The 23,300-nt window shown below is 44.4% G+C and overlaps 2 protein-coding genes across 2 annotated transcripts in view; one reads left to right on the top strand and one right to left on the bottom strand.

Annotated features, from left to right (window-relative positions):
- Positions 1-12,162: 12,162 nt before the first annotated feature.
- On the bottom strand, positions 12,163-13,533 carry LOC6602435. Its single transcript, XM_002027434.2, has 4 exons — positions 13,380-13,533; positions 12,929-13,327; positions 12,543-12,859; positions 12,163-12,473 (listed from the first exon to the last, which is right to left on the bottom strand). The coding sequence occupies exons 1-4, from the start codon at positions 13,526-13,528 to the stop codon at positions 12,265-12,267; spliced, it is 1,074 nt and encodes a 357-aa protein (XP_002027470.1). The 5' UTR covers positions 13,529-13,533; the 3' UTR covers positions 12,163-12,264.
- Positions 13,534-15,472: 1,939 nt separating this feature from the next.
- The window catches only part of LOC6602437, a 40,801-nt gene continuing 32,973 nt past the window's right edge, over positions 15,473-23,300 (top strand). Inside the window, exon 1 of the mRNA XM_002027436.2 lies at positions 15,473-16,071. Within this exon, the coding sequence (XP_002027472.1) occupies positions 16,002-16,071 (70 nt within the window). The 5' untranslated portion in view covers positions 15,473-16,001. The remainder of the gene's footprint in view (positions 16,072-23,300) is intronic.

The following is a 23,300-nucleotide window of genomic DNA, read 5'->3' as shown; positions in this document are numbered from 1 at the left end:
GAGCGAATGTGAGTGTGGTGTGGCTGTGACCCACTCTCCACACTTCCACTGGGTGGGTGGATACTCGTGTATGAGTGGGCTAGGGTTATGTCATTGTGGGTGAGCGGATGACAGTGCGAGTGCGAGTGCGAGAGCGATTCCTGCCAGCAAGGGAAAGTTCACTCAAGTGCAATGCCAAAGAGGCCTAGAGGCTCTCCGGCGAAATTATAAGCAGATGTAAGAAAGTGGATTAGACGGCTACCAGTTGGCGCAAGTCGTGTGGGCCATGTGGGCCATGTGGGCCATGTGGGCCAAGTGGCTTACGGCTGAGATAAGTCACTGAGGGTCGCAAAAAATGAATACAATTTACTCAACTACTCCTGTTGAAAATTAGAAACAAGCCCTCTGTGGCCTCTGCCTGATACGCACTCCAGTGAAGAATAAACTTTATCCAACAAAATCCATTTAATTTGTTCGTTGAATGCAGTTTGGATAAGAGCTAAAGGTTATCAAAATTAATATAAATGTATTTTACGGTATTAGGATCACCTTGTGAATATACATTTTAATGATTTGAGTAGTCTGCGGTCGACACAGTAGACATCTCGTAGTCCATTGGGCTATCACAGCTTGGGCACCATTATTAGAACACATTGTACACATTGGCCTTCTTTTAGGTTACCATTTCTCTATTACTCTTTCAAATTGAGCTAGGTCCATCCCGACTTTTACCTTTGTTTTCTTTCCACGCCACCCATACAGTACTTTCCCTTTCAATAGTGTTGGTGTTTTGGGGGTATGGGGGCTGATACGGGTATTGTCCCCGCATGTCCTTGCTGCCTTATCGCATATCCAAGCGAGCAGTTACAGAATTGCCAAAAAAGAAATGGAAGAGTGTCCCCACCACAGTTGCATAAATGTGCTCGCAGCAGAAGTGAAGAAGAGGCAGCACGACATTGGCTAGGGCCACGTTTCGGATTTCAATACCTGAGTGCATTTTTAGCATTTCCTACAATGCCGGCCACAATGCGATGTATGATACTTCCTTATGCTGGTATGTGTGTCTGTGGAGGAAAACAACAATGTTGCCACGCCCCGCTCCGCCAACAACCACAACGGAGATTGTGTAAAAAGCATAACGTATACGCGACGTGGCACTGGCACCCTAAGGAAAAAAGAAAACATGAAGAAGTAAGTCTTGCAGGGGATACTCGTGCTTGCACCAGTTTGCGAGCAAGAGCCCAACTAACAAAAGCAAGTTTTTTTCGGTACAGCAAGCGAAGAAAGTTTAAATCAACTTGTGGGAATTTAGACAATTTTATAAACATGCACACGAGTCGAAGGAGGACGAGTGTGAGTTTGAGTGTTAGTGTGAGTGAGCGAAAAGAAATCCCCGTACATGTACTTATGTGCATCTGTATGGTACATATATTGAGTGGAGAGGGAGTTGGCTAAGGGATACACGATACACGAATCCTGCTACGAGTAGTTCAAATTTAAAAGTAAACCAAGCCACATCGCGCTATCTGCGGATGCTTTTGCTGCTGCTTTCCAGGACTCGCTCATCCCTGTCCCAGTCCTGGTCCCATCCTCCGAGGCATCTGGTTATTGTTGTATGTTGGTGTTTATGCAAATTCTCGCCCTGTGTGTTGGGCCAGCGCCAAAAGGGAGATACGTGCTTTATATATATTCATGAATGTATGAATATCTCCTGCCTGTATAAACAGTGTAACTGAATAATAATAACAACAGCAGCAGCGGCAGCGGCAGCGACAGAAGCAGCACCAAAAGCATCACCACGGAAACTTGAGGAAAATGTCGCCAGTTGAAATGGAGGACATTTTTTCAGCATCAGGTACAACAACAACAGCAGCCGCAGAGTACTAGGACTGGGAGAAAAGAAAAGTAAATTCCATTTTGTGGCTGCTTCTTTAAACGCTTTAAATGTGGTTGAGAAAAGCGTAATGTTTTTATGATGGCTTGGCTGGAAAATTCGCGGGGGCTTCGGGCGTAATGGTATGAGTATGTTGGCTGTGGGTAAACAAATCTGTATGATGGACTTTATACTAGCGATGAATGGAGTATTATTCTGGGGAATCAGCAATTTGTCTGGGATATTTTTTGAAAAGCCACAATTGAAGAAGGGACAGCACCTGCGAGCCATTCCTTCCAGTACTCCTCATATGTGTTCTGCAATCAGTTGAGCATTCCTTCGCCTAGTGCTATACTCGTTTTTCCCATCCCATTTTTCGTCCATCAACTCCCATATGTGCAGAGAGTGAGAAACAAATCCCGAACATATTGTGCTTTTAATTTTCTAACTCACTTGCCACTAACCCAACCAACAGGTCAGTCATCTGTTCCTGATATATATATAGCCCTCCCTCCCCCTAGTCGTTCTCCTTATCTGCTACCCCTCTCAACTGCCACTCGGTTGCACATTGAAGCGTGAAACTTGTGCGCTTGTCACAAAAATGCTTCCTGTCAGTTTTCGTTTCGTTTCGTTCCTTGTGGTTGCCCCTGCCACAACAACAAGGTCCACGGTCCATGGTGCTGGCTGCTGGCTGCTGGGTGCTGGATGCTGGATGCGGGGCATGTCGCCACATAAATTACCAAATAGAGCAAAACCCCAACGAATCGAGTTGCGAGGCAGCAACAAACCGATTGCATTTCACCTTTTTGTTCCTCCTTGGACCCAGCTCCCCCAGGATCCTGCCCCATCCATCGTTTTTGCATTAGCATTTTGTTATTGTCAACCACTCCCCAAATTCCCCACCACCACCACATTTCCTTCTTTCTCTTTCTCTTTCCCTTGGTTTTTTCCTTTTTTTGCTGCGGGAGCTGTTGCCACTTGTCTCATTTCGAGCGCTGTCAAGCTGCAGAAAAGTAAATGCACAGCACCACCATCTTGTGGCAACCGACTCCCGTTCCGCGTCCAGTCTTCCGATGCTGCCGCCGCTACTGTTGCACTGCCTCCTCCTCTCTCCGCTCCTGCCAGGGAGGAGGCAATGGCGACTGCATCGCTGAGTGGATTCCAGCAGTCCGGCACTTGGATACTGCTCTATTCTTTGCCCATTCTAAAAGTGATTGCTTGTTGCTCTCTTTGTTCTCTTGGTCGGTGAGTTGCCTTTGTTTTCTAATTAATTATGCAGCACAGTGGGCCGAAATGAAGGACAAGTGCGGAAAAAACTTGCGTGTATGGGATCTGAGACTTTTAATAAGAATAGTTCCGAATTCAGATCGAGGTGTCCCACTGTATCCAATGAGGCAGCTACTGCCCTTTTTCATGCGGACTGTCTACTGTCTGTTCAGCTTCGTTTTTGTTTGTCTTTTGCTATTTTCATAGTTCATTAGTGCTCAGGCCCCTTGTCGCCTTTTCCGCTTTCTCTTTTCCCCTTTCCGTCTCCACTGCTATTGGGGGCCAGCGCGTTTCCGGTTTTTTCCGCTCTTCTTTGCTAGGATTTTCTCCAGCATTTAACAGCTGCTGTCAGACATTAGAAAAATATTTGCACTTTGTTTTTATTTTATAATTTCTTTGCGATGGCTGGCAGAATGGCTGGCAGGCTCTTAGCTCGAACTCCTTCTGTACGAGGGCTGACATTGATTTTCGTGAGGGGCTTATCTGATGGAGTTAGTTGCCGCTCCCTTCTGCAGGAATCTCCTTAAAGCCGGAGAAAACTTGAAGAACAACAGCAAAGTCAAGCAGTGACTGTGGCTAATGACTTTAAATGTATAAAGATAAGCAGTCGGGTCAGGCAGAGGATGGGAACAGGGAAACAGAAAAGCAGCAGCAGAAACAGAAACAGCCACTTGGTGGTCCCGGCATGTGCAACACGCTGTGAGCAGGCGCATTGCACAGCCAGTGGGGCAGACGAGCCAACGGGCCAACGAGCAAGTGAGCGACGATGACGACGACATCTGAAATTTGTTTTGCCCTCCCTCCCCATCCCCAGAAGACGGGACCGTTATCCAAAGCAGCTGGGGCTCCCAGCCCCATCTCCAGCCCCATCTCCAGCTCCGTCTCTGGATCAGTGCCGGGCTCCGGCTCCGGCTCCTTGCAGTTTGCCTCCTTTTGGCGGCTGCTTGTGTAAAATAAACGACAGCTAATAATGCGCACAACAAGCAGCAAGGAATAAGGAGCCAGCAGCAGGAGCCAGGACTAAAACCAAGAAGCAAGAGCAGGAGCGGGCACACCAGCCACCCCGGGAAGGCAAGAAAGCCACTTAGGTTTGTTGTACTCTTTGTTTGCTGAAAGGTGTATTAGAATGAACTCTAAGTTGGGCGGATTGTTAGCTGTGTTTCTTGATGGTTTTGGGCAGGGCTTTCCTCAGGTCACACCAACGATTTCTTACAATTAAATACCTTAACAAAACTCGAGTATAATTTCATCTAAATGATTTGTGGCAATGTTCTTTGATGAACTGAAGATTATGCAAATAATCCGCCGGTACTTCAGAGCATTCAAACTTCGAGCATCTCCAAATGGTGATGTGTTCCTCTTGAACCGATTTCTTTTGGAGGCGCAGTGCGAAGGACTTCGGGGTGGGCGTGGCAGCAGCGACTTTAATTGGCACACATGACACAGAACGCGGGCGTGACACACTTGCCACGCAACACTCGGGTGGCAGTGTCGGTGGCTGTGGCAGAGATGGTGGGATGGGGAGGGCAAGTTGCGGAGGACAAAGTTTCTCTCATATGCATAGACACATTTCAAATGTCGGCTCTGGCTCTGGGTCCGGGTAGGCCAGTGGTGCTGGAGCAGGCTGGAAATGGCTCCCCAGTTGATCTTTTGCCGGGTAGCCGGCAAACACGCTCTCCTTATGCAAATGACTTGATGTGTGCTGGGGCGCGAGGATGGGAAAGGGAAAGGGGAGGCGAGTGTGTGGCAGGAACAATGGGTAAAGCTCAAGTGTTAAGGGTCGCGCAGCTTAAGTTTAATTAGACGCAGGAGTTGTGATTTATTCGATTGTCGCCGCGGCAATAGTTGCCAAATAGTTCTGGGTCGTCCAGCCTACTCCCCGCGCAAACTGCCTCTGGAATAGTTTCGAAAGTTTCAATCAATAAATTTAAAGTAGAAAGTGAGCAGAGCTGGGAGTACTCCATTTGGAAGGGAGGATTATTATATGCGAAAAGTAAGTTTCAATAAATTGCGCGAGAAATAACTTTTTATGATGGTTGAAGGCGCTCCTCCGGGTTTCGACTTATTTGGGATCGCCCCGAACGTTCAACGAACTTACGCTTCGGATTCCATGACTAATGAAAATTTTTACACTTCAAAAGGATAACCATTATGTTTTGAATCATATATGTATAGGAAATTTACCTTAGACTCTAGTTCCTGCCATACTAATTCTCCAGGTTACAAGTCTTTGAAGACACGTTTAAAAACGAATGGTAAAATTTCTACTAACTTGGATTCGAAAACTTGGTCCAAAGTACCCTCCACTTTTCCCCCACTGCATCCCAGCTCGAAGAAGTAGCAGACGAAGGAACATGGACAGGGACAGAGAAGACGCCCCACATAAATAATAATATCTGTCAGTGGAGTAGCAGAGGCTACTTCTCCGTGCCTGTCCCCCCGCCTGCCTTTACGGCTGATTCGTTACGCAACTTTGGTCAGGTAATTTCTCAGCCAGAAGATGCTGCCAGGATGCATTTAGGGGAAGTGGGGAGTGCTATCACTCAAGCGCTCAGTGGAGCGCACGCTTGTAAGCAACAGTCGCCGCTTGGCAGCGGCATGCGCCATATGTCCAGGCAGCCACTAAAGAGCCAACTTTGACCTCCATCCAGCTGACTTCACGTTGGTCCTAGAGCAGGCAGCCTGTGCCCCTGGTTCTGGTCCTGCTACTGCTTCTGCATCTGCTCCTGGCAGACACCGCACAAACCTGTCACTTGCATTCACCCGCTGACAGTTGGCGTGCAGCTCTCTGCCGGCTTCCTTCTATCTTTTTTCCAGCCAGTGCCACTGACAGTTGCATTTATTTATGCCCAGAGAGTCGCACTCCCTTGGCCCGGGCAGGAGTGCGGATCGCAAATGAAGCCGGCGGATGCTTTAAGCTAAGCACTCGGCTGCTCGGTTGGTATTTTCCATTAGCTCAAGCGCAAATGAAAATTTCAATATGAAAATATTTGGCCAGAACTGCAAACTTTCGAAAGCCAAATGAAAATCTCTGCAGAGCAGTACGGTCGGGGTGGGTCGATGAGGCGCTGGGGCGGGGCGGGGTACTCGGATGTGTGTTTTCCCAAATATGTAATTATCCATAAATTATGTTTGCCTTTCAAATTAGGTTACATACTTGTGCGGGTACATGTACATATACACGACCCCCCTCGGAAACTTCCCCCCCGCCACCATCCGTCATCGGGCAAGTTAACACATTTTTGTATATTTTTGGCCTTTGAAAATTTACGAGTACTGGTACATTGCTGGTAATAACTTTTCTGTTTAAAATATTAGCTAGACGGGTGGATGGTGGAGGCGGTAAGGTTTTTGTTATGCCATATGTACATATGAGCTAATGTGGGGTTTGGTTTATGGAAAAGTTGTTAAATTCAGCAGTTGTTGCTTATTCGGAAATACTTTTTCTGACTGTGGGTAATTAGCTCTTTTTGTTCATTTTGAGCTGTTGAGAATATTAATTTGTACGGTTTTCCACTACTATTGTACACCCAGAATTTGTGAAAAAATATCTCTACCCATGTATACACTCATATATACTAAATTCTCAGTCATACTTTGATTTGTTGTTCCATCAAATGATCAAAAATTTTACCTTTTCTGCAAAACATCAAGAAATAAATAGTCTGATTATATATATGTACCTTCAAGCCAAAGATGATTGCGTGCAAATTTGTATTAATGTTTGAAATGCAAGGAATAATTGCCAACAAATATGTACCCCTGCCAAGCGTGTCTAATGGAATATAATGGAAAGATTTTGCACAATTCCGCAGCATCTAGAGTGGGTCTGTTATCCACATAAATAACAATTCCATTTGCCTTTAAGAACCCACCCAATCAGTCCATTGCAATTCGAATTTCCTGCACAAGTGCCTGGGCCTAAATCCTCTTTTCCGTACGAAAGAGTGCACATACGCGATGGTGCTCGTATATTCAGGACATTTTGCTCTGACTGCCACTTTAGCAAACTTCTCCATCCTCAGACGTTTCCAGGAGAAGAAAATAAATATAAAATTTCCTCGTTTACAATACAAATTATAAATAACGATTTATCATGAGCTGCAGTTGATGTTGCATTTGCCAATCGCACACCTGAATGCTTCCTAGAGTGCCTTCACATTCATCGCCCCTTCCTTTCTCCTGTCCCGACAGGATAGAGCCAATTGCCTTACCAGAGGACAAAATCCCCGGCTTGAAGCAGGAACGGAACCGAGCTGAGCTGGGTCGAAATAAATTGCCAATGGCAACAAGACTTTAACGGACTCTTAGTTTTCCTTCCCTTTCCCTTTATTGTTTCTTTCCTTTTCTTTTTCGGATGACGTCCTGCAGTCAGACATCAGTTATGTATGGAGAAGTTGATTTGTAAAATATATCCGCTGCAGGAAAATAAATACACATTTCTGGTCAAACGTCCAAACAGCCATCCGGAAGTTTTTCCCCTTTCCTCAAACTGCATTTGCGCTGGGTTCTGGGGGAATTTCTCACCGGCAAATATTATTTAAATTTCAGTGCGAGGGGGAGACTGTTCCGAAAACGAACTCCGACATAAACTCGGCACATTCACCGCTAATCGCTTCCCCACAGACGCATTAACAATTTATCTTGCCTTATTTTATGCGAAAACTTTTCGCCCACCACTGCCACGCCCATGCAGCGCGGCGGCATCTCTCACCTTCCGCCGCCACCGAAATCGAACCCGAGAAAAAGAAAAACATTTGAATTGAAAATCGTGCCCTGCCGTGCCGGGCAGAAAGAGTGCGGCGGATACGAGAACGAGTGCGAGTACGAGTACTCCCGGAAAAACGGAAAAATATCAACGACATGCGCATAATTTGAGCTCACATACACACATGTTCCTTGGGGAAATAGCAGTAGGAGCACGTGAATTCGAGAATTCTCAAATTCAAGAATATGGGAATGGATAAGGCAGTTGGATATTGTCGGGGTGTGCTTAGGTATACCTTTGGGGCTTTCGATAAGAGAAATGTTCATTTGGTAGCTTAAGAAGAGAGAAAAGTTCGATCTACGCTTTGTTGCCTTGGGCATTGTCGTGGTCGAGAAGGGGGGAAGGGGGTAAGGGAAGCCTGGTCAGGCTATGCGGTTGATTGAGAAAATGTGTGGAAGAAGAACTCTGCACTAAAATGAAAATGAAAAAGTTTTTACACAAAATGTGGTTACATAATTTCCACTGTTAATTCCTGAAAGCCCAAGGGGACATTTGGCCTATACTCCTGAAAATCGTGAAGATATGTAAAATGTCATGTAAATACTATTCTCATTTTTACTGAGAATCGTTTGATTGAGAATTTTAAATAACAAAATCATTGGTATTCGTAGTTTTCGAGCCAGGCAAATATCCAACTGATGCACACATCTCCTGTAAGGAATAAACTCGCTTCGGAGGTAACCTCAATCAGACTCAGTACCGCGAAATTTTTCAGGCTTACTTGAACTGCTAGATGGGGAAGGAACGCTTTTTGCAGTCACTCTTTTTCAGTTAGCTGCCAGTCGCCAGCATGTCCAGTACAGTTGAGTCCAATCAAATCCAATAAATTCGTAGAATAAAATGCGGCAATAAATTGCTGTCTCCTCTACGAGTGTCCGCAAGCTGGGAAGCTGGGAAGCTGGGAACTAAAGTTAAATTGAATTAAAATTCAGAGCGCTTAATGTGCCAAACAGACCCCCACCCCCCACCAGCCACTGACAGAGTGCTGCCTGTCCCTGTCCGTCCCCTCAGAGTCTTCACATGTCGCACATTTTTCAATAAACTAAACAATTTACGAAAATTGAAGTTTATCTCAATTGTGCAGCTGTTGTTGACAACATTTTCCCGAACTCAAAGCTTTGTTGCCAGCAGCCCCATCTTCGTGGCGTCGCGCTCCCTTTTCGGGGGCGAACTCAATTTGGCAATAAACTGGCACTCAAAGCTCATGGCAGAGCTCCCTGCTCCCAATACCCACTATACCCACTATACCCACTATACGCATATATGAGGCACGATCGCAATACGCTCTAGCCCCTACCCCTGCCCCCACCCCCACCCCTGCCCCTACCTCTACCCCAGCCCCTGCCGACGATTGTGAAGTGGTGCACAAATGCGCTTAGTTGCTTTATTGGTCAAGCTGTTGTGCGTGGATAAAACCCTTTTAGTGCACAATTGCTATAAATTCGCCTGGCCCATTATATTGTGAGTCCATGGATGGGTGGGGGAGGGATAGGGACAGGGACAGGGACGAGGACAGGGATAGAGTCTCGAGCTGCCATTGTCATGTGAGGGATAGAATATAGCAGTCACAGCAGCGGGAGCAGCAACAACGTCCAAGTCGATGTCGATTGATGAAAAAGCTTATTTTAATCTCATTTGACAGCCATGAGAGAGAAGCAGACGAGCGAAGAAACTCCGACCGAGGGAAAATTGAAACTATTCTCCTCTAAACAGCTGTTGTGTGCTTTCCATTTGATAAACGGACAATTCGGCAGGGTCAAAGGGGTGCTTCGGGTAATATAATTTGCCATGATTAAGTTTCAAATTTGCATGAACTGCCCTGACTGACACATTCTGATGACCCAAGCATTTGGAAATGGCCGGCAGTTTGGTGTTAGTTTATTGTCAAGCTGGGACGCATGGCGGCTCAGCACCATCTCCATACCCATCTGGGTCGGGGTCGACGTCGAACCTCCCTCTCTTCCTCTCTCTCTCTCTCTCTCTCTTTTTCTGGAGGGGGTTAATTGTCGGTAATTTTCGCACATGGAACCATTTTTTGCATAATTAAGATTAGGGTTAAGGAAATGCTCCGGGCCTCCAGGCTCTGACCCCTAATTGGAATGCTTTCTGTTTGTGTGTGTACGAGTATGTGGGGTTCAAATGCTTGAGTGAATGAAATGGGAGACTCTTTAAATGCTGATACATATGATTGGATTGCATATATATTTCAGGAGGCAGCTAAAACTTAAAGCTAATTGGTTTGCAAAGGGATGGTGGGAAAGGACAATTGCAAGAGCTTCTGTAATGCCGATTGAACGATTAAGAAGTATCCTACAAAACAACAATATACATGTATCGGATGTTATATAATTATAGCTTTCCCCACTAAAAGAAAATATATGTACTAAAGTGGACAATTTAGAAGCCGGCATATTATTACCGTTGCACATACACATACCACACACCATAATCATATCTTATGAGTATTTTCTGCATAAAATCCAAAGGTTCTATTCTATCGTTATAGCTATCATTATACCTCGAAGAAGAAGATCTTAGGGATGTACTACGTCCGGTTTGGAAGTGGATGTGTGTAGCATCCAGAAAGGAGGCCGACCTATATAAAGTATATATATTCTTGGTCAGCATCAAGAGCTGAGTCGTTGTAGTCATGTCTGTCTGCCATGACTCAGTGCCGGGTATAAAAGTACAGTCGTGGCCCTTGCCAGGCTCACAGCATTCCCGCTCGTTTTTGGTGTTTTTTCCTTTCTTTAAATAAAGTTCTGAGGCATCTGAGGAATGTTATTGCAAAAGTCAAAGGAAAGAGGGGATACATGGAGATTGAAGCCCCTAATAGCTTTCTCCTTGCGATTGATGATCCAGTTGAGAACGGAAAGGGAATCGAGTAAGACTTCAAGTCTTGTTGGGGCAATCGCTTCAGTTCAGGCAGCTTAATTGCATTCGTGTGCGGAGAAAGGATCCCTGACATATAGTGTGTGTAAAGGACCAACAAAAATGGCTAAAAAGACAAATAAAACAAGCGGAAGACGGAAGACGGCAAGAGGAACGAAAATTCATTATGTATTTTGCGCCTCGGCCAGACTTAGAGCCATGTTCAATGAAACCCGGAGCTCTCACACTCGCACTCACACATCCTCGCATCCTTTCATCGTCCGTGCACCTTCAGCATCCGTATCAGCATCATCTTGCCCAGTCCCAGTCCCAGTCCAAGCCAATCCACTTCAGCACCTCGGGCCTGTGTTGCGGTTTGGCGCTTGTTAATTTTGCAGTGAAAATTGCTTTGGTATTTACAGTGCACTTGGCCAAAGGCGCATTACGGGCACGCCTCAATCCCCCAGATCCCTCGAAACCTCCCCTCCGGCATTCGCTGGATGCTTTGGCAATTCCTTGGAGAGTGTGCTTTATGCTACTCGTATTTGCCTTAAACCTCGCCATCGCCCTGCCCTCGTCCTGCCATCACCCTGCCATCGACAGCTGCTCAACATTTTCACGTGAAGTCGGACGCGAATGGATGCCTGATTGTGTTTGCCATCGCTCTCGCTGCGCTCTCTCTTTCTCTGTCGCTCTCTGAAGACTAATCAAGACAGCCACTTTATGCCAGAAAGTATGCTCCACAAGATTGCGTAACCTACTTATCTTTAAACTAATTTGTTTTCTAGATTCCCGTCCCCATCCCCATCCACAGCTGGAAGTCTTTTACATTTCTCTGCTGCTTCTGAGGTTTTTATCAACTTTGGTTTGGTTCACTTTTTGCGTGTGTTTGCGGGGCATTTCATTGCCAGCCACGATGCGACCATAAAACAATACAGCATAAAAAGTGACCCACCATTTCCTACCATCTCTCTCTCTACCGAGCACCACCTTCCTTCATTCCCCTAACAAGAAAAAGTACTCAAAGCGAATAAAACAAAAGTAACTATAATAAATGTTTGCAAATAAATTGTGAGCTGCTAAAAACGCACGCAAAAGGAACAAATTTTCTCGTCCTCTTCTTCAATTTTTGTTGCCTTGGCATTAAAAAAGTTTAAGCGCTTTGACTTCTTCCTCTTCACTTGAGATGAGTATGACCAAATCTGTTTTATGTTCCGGAATTTCTGAAACTCTGTGACTGATGGGGATACGAGATGGGGATGGGGATGGGGATGGGGATGGAGTAGCTCTGAATAGTATTGTGCAGCGGGAGGAGGCACGTGTCGCTGTCATATCGGTAACAGATCGAAAGGCAAAAGTAAAACCACCCACGAATAAAACACTCACCACTATCTGAAGTCCAATTTAACAATTTAACAATTTTATTACGTTTTTCCGCGAGTATGGTTAAAATATTTAAAAATGAAAATGAACTTGTCCGAACCCATTAAACGTGTGTAGGTGTCACCTAGTGACACAACGATTGGGTAACCAATTTTGGCTGGCAGTGACAACACATTTCCTCGGCGTTATACAACAATTCGTCGAGATAGTTTTTGACGCTACTGCGCTTATTACCAATGGTTGAGGCTATGCGATGAAAGACAAACGTGCAGAAGTTTTTTATTCTCTCCTCCTTCTGCGCCTTCAGAGACGTTTGGATATCGCGCCTGTGTTCTAAAGGGACGGATGTCGATGTCTCATATAAAAACGAGACCAGTGCGATTAACCGCATTTAATACTTACTGGACGCCAGTGAATTCTGAACTCTGACCACATCCGGATCCCGCTTGGACTTCTCGAACATCAATATGAGGCGCTGCATACGAAAATCGGTCTCTTTGGAGAAGCCCGGCTCAGTGATATCAACGTGAGTCGTGCAGTCCCCCAGGACAGCACCAGGACCTGGGAAGGGCGTTAATGTGTATGCATGAGACAGATGGAAGCTTTGGCGCATATCTTCGAGATATGAGCGTCGTTTGGCGATCGAAGCCCGCACACGACCGTTGTGGAAGCGGTAGCTGAAGGTGCGAGCCAGGTCCTCAATTATCCTAAGGCATCTTCTACGAGTTTTGACAGCGACACTACTATTAGTATGGAGGTAGGGAAAATGTGGGGAGCATTGATCGTACCCATCCGTGCGCAGGCAGTAAACCCCTGGCAGCTGATCGTTATTCTTCACATCGCGCAGACTTCGGGCTAAACAGCTGATCAGATCCTCGGCGAACTGCATCTGAATCAGCTGAAGGCCATTGAAGTCCTGCACGAACTGACGGGTGCGCCAGCCACGAAACAAAGTCTGGATCTTAGTTGCCTGCTCGTAGTAGTGGTCCAAAAGTTTCTTCTGCAGCCTCTGCTCCATCAGGACGTAGTAGTTCTGGCGAACACGGAAGCCCCGCCACCATCTGCTGATGGTGGTGACTGCAGCCGCTCCTTTGGCCAACATCTTCCGGCAGAGCCATCCTCGGACAAAGCGCTGAATAGTCCGAGCCGCCTTGAAGAGTTTGTAGTCCAGCAACAATTGCAGGACTCTGAAAGAACTCCTTTTAATATCCTTTGATTCTGTGGGAAAACTCGACTTACCGATTCTGAGGCGTGGTTCCAACGTCATTGCGGATATGCGAGAACGACGAACTTACGGATTGCTCGAAATAAAGCGATATGACCGACACTGCGTCTTCGGAGTACCGTCCGGTCAAGGAATGTGTCTTCTGTATTTTGTTTGAGCTCATTTTCAATTGTCAATGAGTAATGTGATTTTATGACAGAGCTGATAAGACTGCCTCGTTTACAAAAAGCAAAGGAAAATGTACCCCTAACTAACCACAAAGACCTCTCTGACTACGAGATGTAGACAATTTAGATTTCGGGTGTAAACATTTCTCACATCACTCGGGAGCAGATCTGCGTAGTCATAACACCATCGAAAGGCGATTCAATTGGACATTTACGAGAATCGGACCGCTGATCGAAACGCATCTGCCGGAACCTTCCAAGAATCCATTCTGCCCGTGCAGGCATATCTTTCGTCATTCGATAAACGTCAAATTAAAAGCAGCACGCCAACAACCGACCCGCCACTTGGCCCATTGCTCGACTTGCCCCAGAAGGCATTCCACATCCCGAATGTGCCATATCACTTTCCCGAGAACCTCACGCCGGAGCACTCCACTTCAGCGGCAGAGCCTCCAATCAGAGCCGCAGTCAAGTTGTCACTCAGTCAACAATGTGGATGTGTCTATGGGAGCGGCAGAGCTCCCTTCAAGCGCATCTGCAGCTTAAAGGATTTACATTGAATACAGAATGTTGATACTTCATATCAGTTTAGTATGCCCCACGTCACAGGAGATTCTTACTAAAAAAGAAAGAGAAAACAAGATGGCGAGTGAGAGAATAGCGACAAACTCACTGCGAAAATCTTCGATTTCCATAAGTGAATTTCCCCTATGCACACAACTGCCTGGAGTCGAAGGCAGCGCAAGTAGGCAGCCGCGGAATGCACGAGCCCGGGCGCCATATACATATGTACGGGTACTCCCTCCGGCCTGCCACATCACCATACCGCCAGCTTCCTCCGAAATGGTGTCATGTACGAAATGTGAAAATCGTGTTGTACAATTTCATGGCTTGGCTTTTGCCAATTTCCAATGTAAAGTCAGGCGGCGAACGCATGCGGCTCAGGGCGAGGCTTTTCTGTGGCGCCAAAGTCTGTGCCCCCTTTTCCGGCGTCACCATCCACCATCCGCCATCCGCCATCCACCATCAGCGTGGCGAGGTCTGAGGTCTGAGCTGTGCGTATTTGGTTTGCTAATGGGCAACATTTGGATTTTCAAATCAGTTGGAAAATGCACTGAGGCACTGAGCTTGTGTTTTGTTCTCCCTCTGCCAAACTCCAAAGCCAATGCAGCTTAAAGCGTCCATCCGTCCATGATTTAGTCCACAGATGGGTACTGCCACTGCCACGGCCACAACCCGAAGTTGGAGGCAGTAAATCTTTCTTGGGATATTGAATTTCATGATGATTGGAGTTGTCAAGACAGGAAAGTGTCACGAACGGAGGAGGCCAACGCGAAAGTAATACGATTTGATTAAGGTAATGCGATGACGATGTGTTATGCAAAGTCTGCGAAGAAAAACCTATAAATTGTATAACAAAGATATCTATCTATGTATATAATAAAACGTAGCGACAGAATGGAAAATCCCATATCATTGTAATAGCTGAGCATTGAAAATGTTTCTTTAATAAAATATGAATAGTAGTTGAAATAATATATGGGAATCAATCAGTGGGTTGATTCCAAGAAAATATATCTCTCCTTCGGGTCATCGGTTTCGGGTCATCGCGCTTGTGCAGGGCGCTTGCCCCCGAGTCTACTATATTAGTAATAAAATTAAGTAGTATGGCTAAGTATTATTAATTCTATGTCTCAGTTAATACGAACAAGACTTCAAGTGAAACATATGCTAACCCTGATCCGCTTATCCATTTTCAGCTGGAATTGGAAACCGATACTAGCTCCATCATCTGCCAGCAGCAACAGCAACAGCAGTCGAAACCCCAGGACGTGGAGCGGATGGACCGAACGAAGCGGGGAGCAGAGTAAAATCATATAAAATACATAGCAACAAAGTGCAAAAATTGTGTAAAACAGGAAATGAATATGCAAAAAACGCAAAAGGGATATGAAAAATGCAAATAGCCAAATCGAGTTCAATGAAAAATGCTGCTAACCCGAACATACGAGTACTTGTGTGCGAACAGATCCACAGGCAAGCGAGTGCCAGTGGCTTGAAGGTGTCCGAGTCCGAGTCCGAATCGGAACACAAATGGGACTCACTGGGAGTTTGCTAATTGTGGCTGACTGGTAAGCTGGTAAACCGAAGAAAGCAACATCATAAGCAAACGCAGAAGCAAAAGCAAAAGCACAGGCGAAAAATGAAAGCGAAAAATGTATTAAATGCTACCGCAAAATAGAGCAAAAAGTAAAACCAATCAGAGGGCAAAAAAGGAAATTGCACAAAAGGGATGGCGAGGGGAGTTGCCGAATGTAAAAATTGATTTCTGCGGTTTCAGCCAGTGGACATCGAACATCGGATATTGCTCATATATGACTTAAAATCACAGTGCTGCGGACACAAACACCAACAAAATTCACTAATTAATCAATAAATAATCACATTTGTGGACAAAAAGTCAACAGAATGCCACTGCCGGCGATTAAACTACGAAGCGTTTTCATCCTTGCCACTGTCTACATAGCAACCCTGCCAGGTGAGTGTGTGCGATAGCAAATTAATCAGATTTTTTCCACTCCTCATCCATTATGCACCCGCTTGTCAGCTGTTCAATGCAATATTTTGAAATAGAAGCCTCTCGTTTATAATCCCCAGCATTCCGATTACATTAAATATTAATTGCGAATGAATCACATTCTGAGTTGACCGAAGAGCCCCTCCGCCCACACTGCAGCATCCACATCATTTGCGGTTCAATTATGTTGCGGTCGCCATTTTGTGCAACCGTTTTGTGCTCCGGACATGCTTCGATTCAGTTTCTGTTTCTGCTCCTTTTTTGCTCCGACACATTCCCATAAACCACAAACAGTAACAGCAACAAAACACTGTCGCAGCGGCTAAAAGTTAATCTCCGTTCGAGTGTTGACAGGTGCAAATGTAAAGCCACCAAAAGTTAATCAGTGCTGCAAAGCGATCGATGGCGCGGATATTAGATATGAGATTTGTACATAAAAGCAAAAAAAGTTCTCATTACTAGCTCAGAAAATTCGAAAGAAAGTTTCGAAATGCATTTGGTAGCACATTCACCAACAATGAGAGTTTCCCTTAAAGGACATTTGTCAAAAGGCTAAGTCCAGCTTAGTGCTCGTCTACCTGCCATCACCTTAAGCCTTTCCTATCTGACGATTGTTCTACCAAGGTAATATCTTCGCACTCCATTGACTTCAATTGTGCCCTGTATTTACGCTTATTTGATTCCAGATGCATTGTCTGCCAATTCAAATTTGCGATATTGCAAAGGCATTCATTCAGCTTTTTCTGTCATTCGAAACTCAGCTCTGCTCTGCGCGCCTTGTCAGCCATTTTCCTTTGTAAAAACATTTTTCATTAATATTTTGCTCAAATTTTTTGTAATATTTCTCTTCGTTCGCTGCCATTTGACGCTCCGTGCGACTGTTTGTTTGTCACTTTGCTGGAATCTCCATCAGGCAGGGAGTGCAATATGATTCGGATACCATTTCAGTTCTCCAGCTTTTCCTTCTATTATTTTTTCGAAGAAGAAATTCTGTCCCCCATTCCCCATTCCCCGTCCCCCATCGCCCGTCCCCTTACCATCTGAAACTCTAGGCAAAATGGCTGCTGCAATGACTTGTCGCTTTGTCTGCATTTCCGGCAGCTTTAATTTCATTTCGTATTCCCACTTCCACTCCCGCCCTTCTCTTTCTTTCATTGTGAGATCGGGGCATAATAAAGTAGTAAAAGAAGCGCTCATAAATCCCCCGCTTTATATCCGCTTTTTGGCATTTTATATTAAAAACTGGAAAATGTGAGCCATGAGGATGCGAGAGGGCATTTGTAAAGCTGAACTTGAAAGTTGGTCGCAAATTGCCGGAGCCTTTAATAGCACGGGCGCAGGGCAATTCATCAGGGCGACTTCCGGTTCCGGTCTAGGCCAAAGCTACACAACAGCTTGATTTTGATTTTGATTCCCACTCTTGACTGCCGACTGGCATGTGGCCAACTGACGTGCTCTCCCACTTGCCCCCAACCCCCCACCAGTCTAGACCAAGTTAGTCATATTTCAGGACATGCACACACTCAAAATCAAAGGGGAAACGGCGCCGGAGCCTGTTTAAAATTGCAATCACGTTCCGCGTATCCTTCACTACACACGCATTCCAATGGCCAACACTGAGGCGGTCCTTCGATGCCCTGCCTGTGTGTGTGTGTGTGTGTCGGAGCCGACGCACATTATCCGACAAATGCAGAGTGCAAAAATACTCTGCCACCGAGGTGTGCCAGAGGAGCTTTCCCGACAGTTTATGAAATCAAAGTGATTACAAAATTAAATTCATAGAATACAAAAAATACATTATTAATGAATTAATGGAAGAGGGTAGTTCGGTACACATCGGATAGTGGATACTTTAAGAGCCAGAGCATCCATATTCACTCAGTAGCACATATTTCCTCAAAAATACTTAATCAAGTAATCCATTCCCGACCGAAAAATTCATTAATGTTAACAATTAATGTTCGACTACTGGAGTAATAAAATAAAGCATAGTAAAGGCAAACAATTTTTTATTACATTTTTAATTTTTGAATTTTAAGTGTTAAAATAGTTTACACCAAAAATTTATATTAAAAAAAAAACATTGCGATTCAAAAAAAAAAATTCGACAAGGTTTTATTTTTTAATTTATCAAATATGAATAATGCATAATTCTCTCATTAATCACACAGAAAATCACTCGAGAAATAACTGTCCGATTTAGGTCCTTCCTAGTCCCTTTTCCTCTTGTGTACAAAAACAACACCAGGTTTGTTTAATATACTCAATCGACTATGATTTTTATCTAATGAAACTACACACAGCAGGGCTACACTTTTCCTCCAGATGATTAAAACCAACAAGATAAAAGAGGCTTTCTGGTTAGCACAGCCTTTTCTAACACAGCAGGATTAGATAACTTGCTAAATTTAACGATAAAAAAGAACCAAAGACATTTTATGTTCTTTCTCTTAAGAGCAACTCGATCAGATGATCATTCGATCACTGGATCAATACTTCGGTCCCCACTATGTACCTGATTGAATATTTTTTCAAACTTCTATATCGCACCACTTTATTGCTGCGGACATGGTTTTGCCTTTTGTGGATTTTTTGTTTTAATATTTTAGCTTAACGTTTTGCTGGCACTCTCTCTCTCTGTTCCTGACTCGCCCGGGAATCCAACAACGAACGATTTTCAGCGCTAAACTTTTGACACTCACACAACCTTAGGCATGTACACACACACAGACGCTGTGGCAGGCTCACCCACACAGCCTTGTGTTTCGACACGCACGCGATGCATGCGGCGGCTGCCGGAAATGCCAGGCTCAACGTCCAAGAACAGCAACAGCAACAGCCACGAGTACAAGAGCAAGAATCAACTGTGGATGTGGCATGTGGATGTGGATGTGGATGTGGATGTTGACGCTTACTTTGGCCCACTCATGCAGCCGCCTCGTCTCTCGTAAACCCTCTCCCCAGGCAGCACCACCCGCTTAGCTGACATTTTTGCCAGCGTAATCACGATTAAACTGTCAACGGCATACTAATTAGATTTTTATTTTTATTGCGCCATGACAACGCCGCGTGATGTTGCCGCTTCCCCTGTCCTGCGGCCTGCCGCTGCCAGCGTCCTGGCCCCTGGTTCCTGCCTCTCGAGTCCTGTGTCCCTTATCCCGTGTCCTGTGTTCATGTGGCGAAGGTCCTGCTTAGCCAGGCTGCCCCCACTCGTGCTATTTTTTGCCATTCTCAGTGAAGCGCGTGCCTCGCATGGCCAAGTGACATGGCACGCCAGGAAACGGAAGGGGAGGAATTCTCGTAGAGAAACAGAGGACAGAGAAGAGACTGACGAGGGACATTGTTGGGGACATTGAGCAACAGCAAGCAGGACTAGGAATAGGACCCTTGCCGGGGCACTTTGTGGCGCCTGCTACTTGTGATTTATGCCTTATCATATTTATGAAAATTATTGTTATTGATGGCATTCGGTATTGAGTGAGCGCAAAAAGAGCAAACAAATCCAATTGATTGATTGAAAGATTGAGCGAAACATTTCCGTAATTGATTTAAAATGTGTGGCCTTCCCCTGGGCATATTAAATAATTGAAGTGCTTGCTCGGGGTTTCCAGAGATCTTCTGACCTCGATTTCTGTTGAACTAAATTCGCATTGGAATTGGAATATTTTACCCACCATACCCATACTACTGGTAAACCCTACTTAGCTAAGAAGACCCTTCCGTCTATAGTTACAAGCAGTGGTCCGAATGATGCCAGACAGCAAGGTAGATTGTAAATCTCTTGACACATGTACCTACCTTTAACTGAATAATGAGTGCAGACTAATTCATCATTAGTAAAATTAAATTTGAAAGTGCTTTGCCCTCACACCTCCACAATCCTTTAATGCACTTCCCATTCAAATGGGGTTCCTTTCGGTCTGTGAGGGAAGTCGCATATCTCACGCTCCAAGTAGTGCATAGTTATGCCCGAGTCGAGTCCTATTGAAGTTCCCTCTTCTTGGCTAGCATTTCTAGACGGTCTTTCTTTCGGATCTCCCTCTCCCTTTCAACACTTCTCTCTGGGGAGGTGGTAGATCCTGGTTTGTTTGGTTTGTTTGTTAGGGTCTATTACTTCCGAGCTGTTGAATGCGTCATCAAGAAATCCCCCGAGCACAGTTCCACGTTTAAGCTGTACACCTGTGAAAAGGTGGAGTACCCACCCGCCTTCGCTCACTGTTTCCCTTCTCATTTCTATACAATTTCTCGTCGCCTTTCCTTTTGTTAATATTTTTTCTAGATTTATTTTCATTAAGTTCCCGTACAGGAAGTGTAAAGCTTTGTTGCCCCCGTTGTGGGTGGTGTTCGGGCCAGTTTCTGTTGCTGGTTCACTGGGCCAAGTGCTAATGCGGCCAGACAATGGAGGCGCGGCTGTTGCCCAAAACATGCTCCCAAAAATACAAAAAACAAAAATGCAGGTAAATTTAATGAAAATGTGCAAATAACACAGAGCACCAGGAGCACCAGCACTACATCCAAACAGCCTTTGCAGTGGGTTTTTGTTGCTATTATGTATAATTGTTGTTTCGCCGAACTGCCAATTACGAATGCGTAAATATTGTTGCTTACAATTTAAAATAATTATCGTGCTCAACCATAACAATGGATCTCGCTGCAGTTCCCCATTATTTGCTCTTTTCTGTTGTTCTTTCTAGCCGCTGATTACTGTGCCCGAGTGTTTCTTTTATAATCTACAAATTATAAAGCTTTTTTTACTTTTCCCTTCATAAAATACTGAACTAAATGCTTAAATTTTCTTTTGAAAAATTCCAAATTTTTTAGCATATACATAAATAATATTTCGGTTTAGTTTTGCGCTCAGAAGAGTGTATTTTTCACAACAGTTTTTATTACCCAATTCAATGACTCACACCGCAAACAAATTTTTATTCATATTTTTATCAAGGACTTCCCATTACAACAGAAAACATAAAAAATTCGAATTATAAAAACTTTTCCGCGAAATCAGATCAAATAGTTGCCCACATAAGCAGGCTCCGCTTCCCTGAAATGAACCAAAATCGGCCTTTAAAAATAATATAAATGAGGGAGCAGGCCCCAAGTGGAGAGGCATCCACTTTATTTACCAAATATGTTGATCTCTGATGAAAATGCGGGAAGTGTTTGTTTCCGCGGGTGGAACTGGTCCATGGCCATGTACCACACACGTAGCCCAACAAACTTTCCACAGACCAAAGTAAATGCTCCCAATGGAACCGGAGCCAGCGGGAGCAGCAACCTCATCATCATCATGTTGATGTCGTCATGTGAGCGCCACGTGAAGCATGGAATTGAATACACATTTTTGCGTCTGTGGATTGGGGCCCTAGCCTCGGTGTCCAGGCTGCCGGTCGGGGCCATGAAACGTGTTCCATGTGTCCCGTATTGCATATTCATAGCTTTGAGTGATGCTAATTTCACTTGATGTATAACATATCTCCACATGTACAGCGCGTTCGACAACCTTTTATGCCCTGCAACACTCTCCTGTAGACAGTCCAGAGGTGGGTCTTCTTTATGGGTATTTATGAGTTTTGGTTTGATTTAATTAATTCGTTAACAATGACCTGCGAGCGAACCGTCTTAATATAAGGATTTAATAAACAAATGCAGATACACTTTAAAAGAACAATGTAGCAACAAACTCAACAACCAGGTACTCAGTTTCTATAGTAAAACAATACTCTTGAAATTTCAAAAATGTGGGTTATCGGTATGAAAAAATCTTGATCTGCCAATGAATCTAGTACTAACCATGTTCGAAGGCCTGGTGGTGCTCAAAAAGCGAACAGACACGCAGACATTAAACTTGTTTTGATCGTTTTGGCTATAAAAATTATCAGATTTTCAAGGAATTAAGTTAATTCTATTTCCAGAAAAGGCTCATGTACCGTACGGCAAAGTTAAATCTACAAATTCTAGAGCGTAAATGCCAAAATGTATGAGTAAATCTTTAGTAAAAGGGTAAAATGAAGAGAATCATCAATGGACCCAGGAAAGAAATAATTAATCAAATTCACCCGGAGACAAAGTTCAGTCTCCCATTTTATCATCACAAGGGCCTAAAGGAACGATCGTCAATGATGATTGGTCGGATATGGTATTGTTTGATCGCAAGGTCCGGCATAAACCTTCCTAAATTTAATCGGAACAGCACATATTCGACAGCGAGTTGGAATGCCCATACCGATATATTACAGTTTGTACTGAGGCAGTACAGAATTGAGTCCTGCGTATCCGTTTAAAAAGAATTCCCAAACTTTTTCAATAATTCAACGCAAAGAAAAATAGAAAAGCTTTGCCGCATTAAAATCACTTTAAAAATCGACGCTACATTACGCGGGTAACTTTTGCGAGAGTCCCAGCGACCCACAAAAAAAAGAAAATAATAATGTCTAAACCCTGTATGCTTCGGCCTGCACAACCCTAGGAGGGTTTTTATTTCTTTTTTACGATTTCACACAATGGACGCACTGGGCACTGCGCATTAAATAAGCTCCCAAGAAGCATTTATCAAATTTCTTCTTATAAATGTTGCTTTCCCTCAGCAAGCCGGACCCGGACTGTGACTACTTGTAGTGCTTCCTTTTCTTTTGATTTCGCTGGCGCACTGAATTTTTGAGACATTTATAAAACGGCAGGCGGGCGGTCGGCCTGCCTGTCGGGCAACAGGCAGTGTCAGTGGCAGGTGGGCAGCATAATGTGGGCTTAATGACAGCAATGAAGATGCCAAAATGATAAACAGCAGCAAAAATAAGAGAGAGGCGACCACATCCAAGAAAAATCGCAGACAAACAGAAAATGGGAAATGTGTTTGGTCATTAGGTGTTTTACTTCGTTACAACGCGGGGAACCACTTTAAAGTACGGGTAAAAACTAAATCGATAATACACAATGGTGTATACGAGTACACGGATTCCAAAATAAGGACTAATGTTTTTTCAGTCGATATAACAACTATGTGTATTCATGAGTTCTAAAAAATACTCATTGATAATAACTAAAAATAAAGAAATAATAACTAAAAGCAGAACTATAATAATCAACTAATATTCCTAAATGCCCATTTATAGAAAATTAACGGAGGCGAAAATGGCGATCTTATGTTGTCCCTATGAGCATTTATTCCAATGCTGTTGTTACTTGAATTC

The sequence above is a fragment of the Drosophila persimilis genome, unplaced genomic scaffold (assembly GCF_003286085.1).
Source record: "Drosophila persimilis strain 14011-0111.01,24,50 unplaced genomic scaffold, DperRS2 tig00000124-arrow-pilon, whole genome shotgun sequence".
NCBI lineage: Eukaryota > Metazoa > Arthropoda > Insecta > Diptera > Drosophilidae > Drosophila > Drosophila persimilis.
The sequence above is the reverse complement of the archived record's forward strand: the minus strand, read 5'-3'. Positions and strand labels throughout refer to the sequence as shown.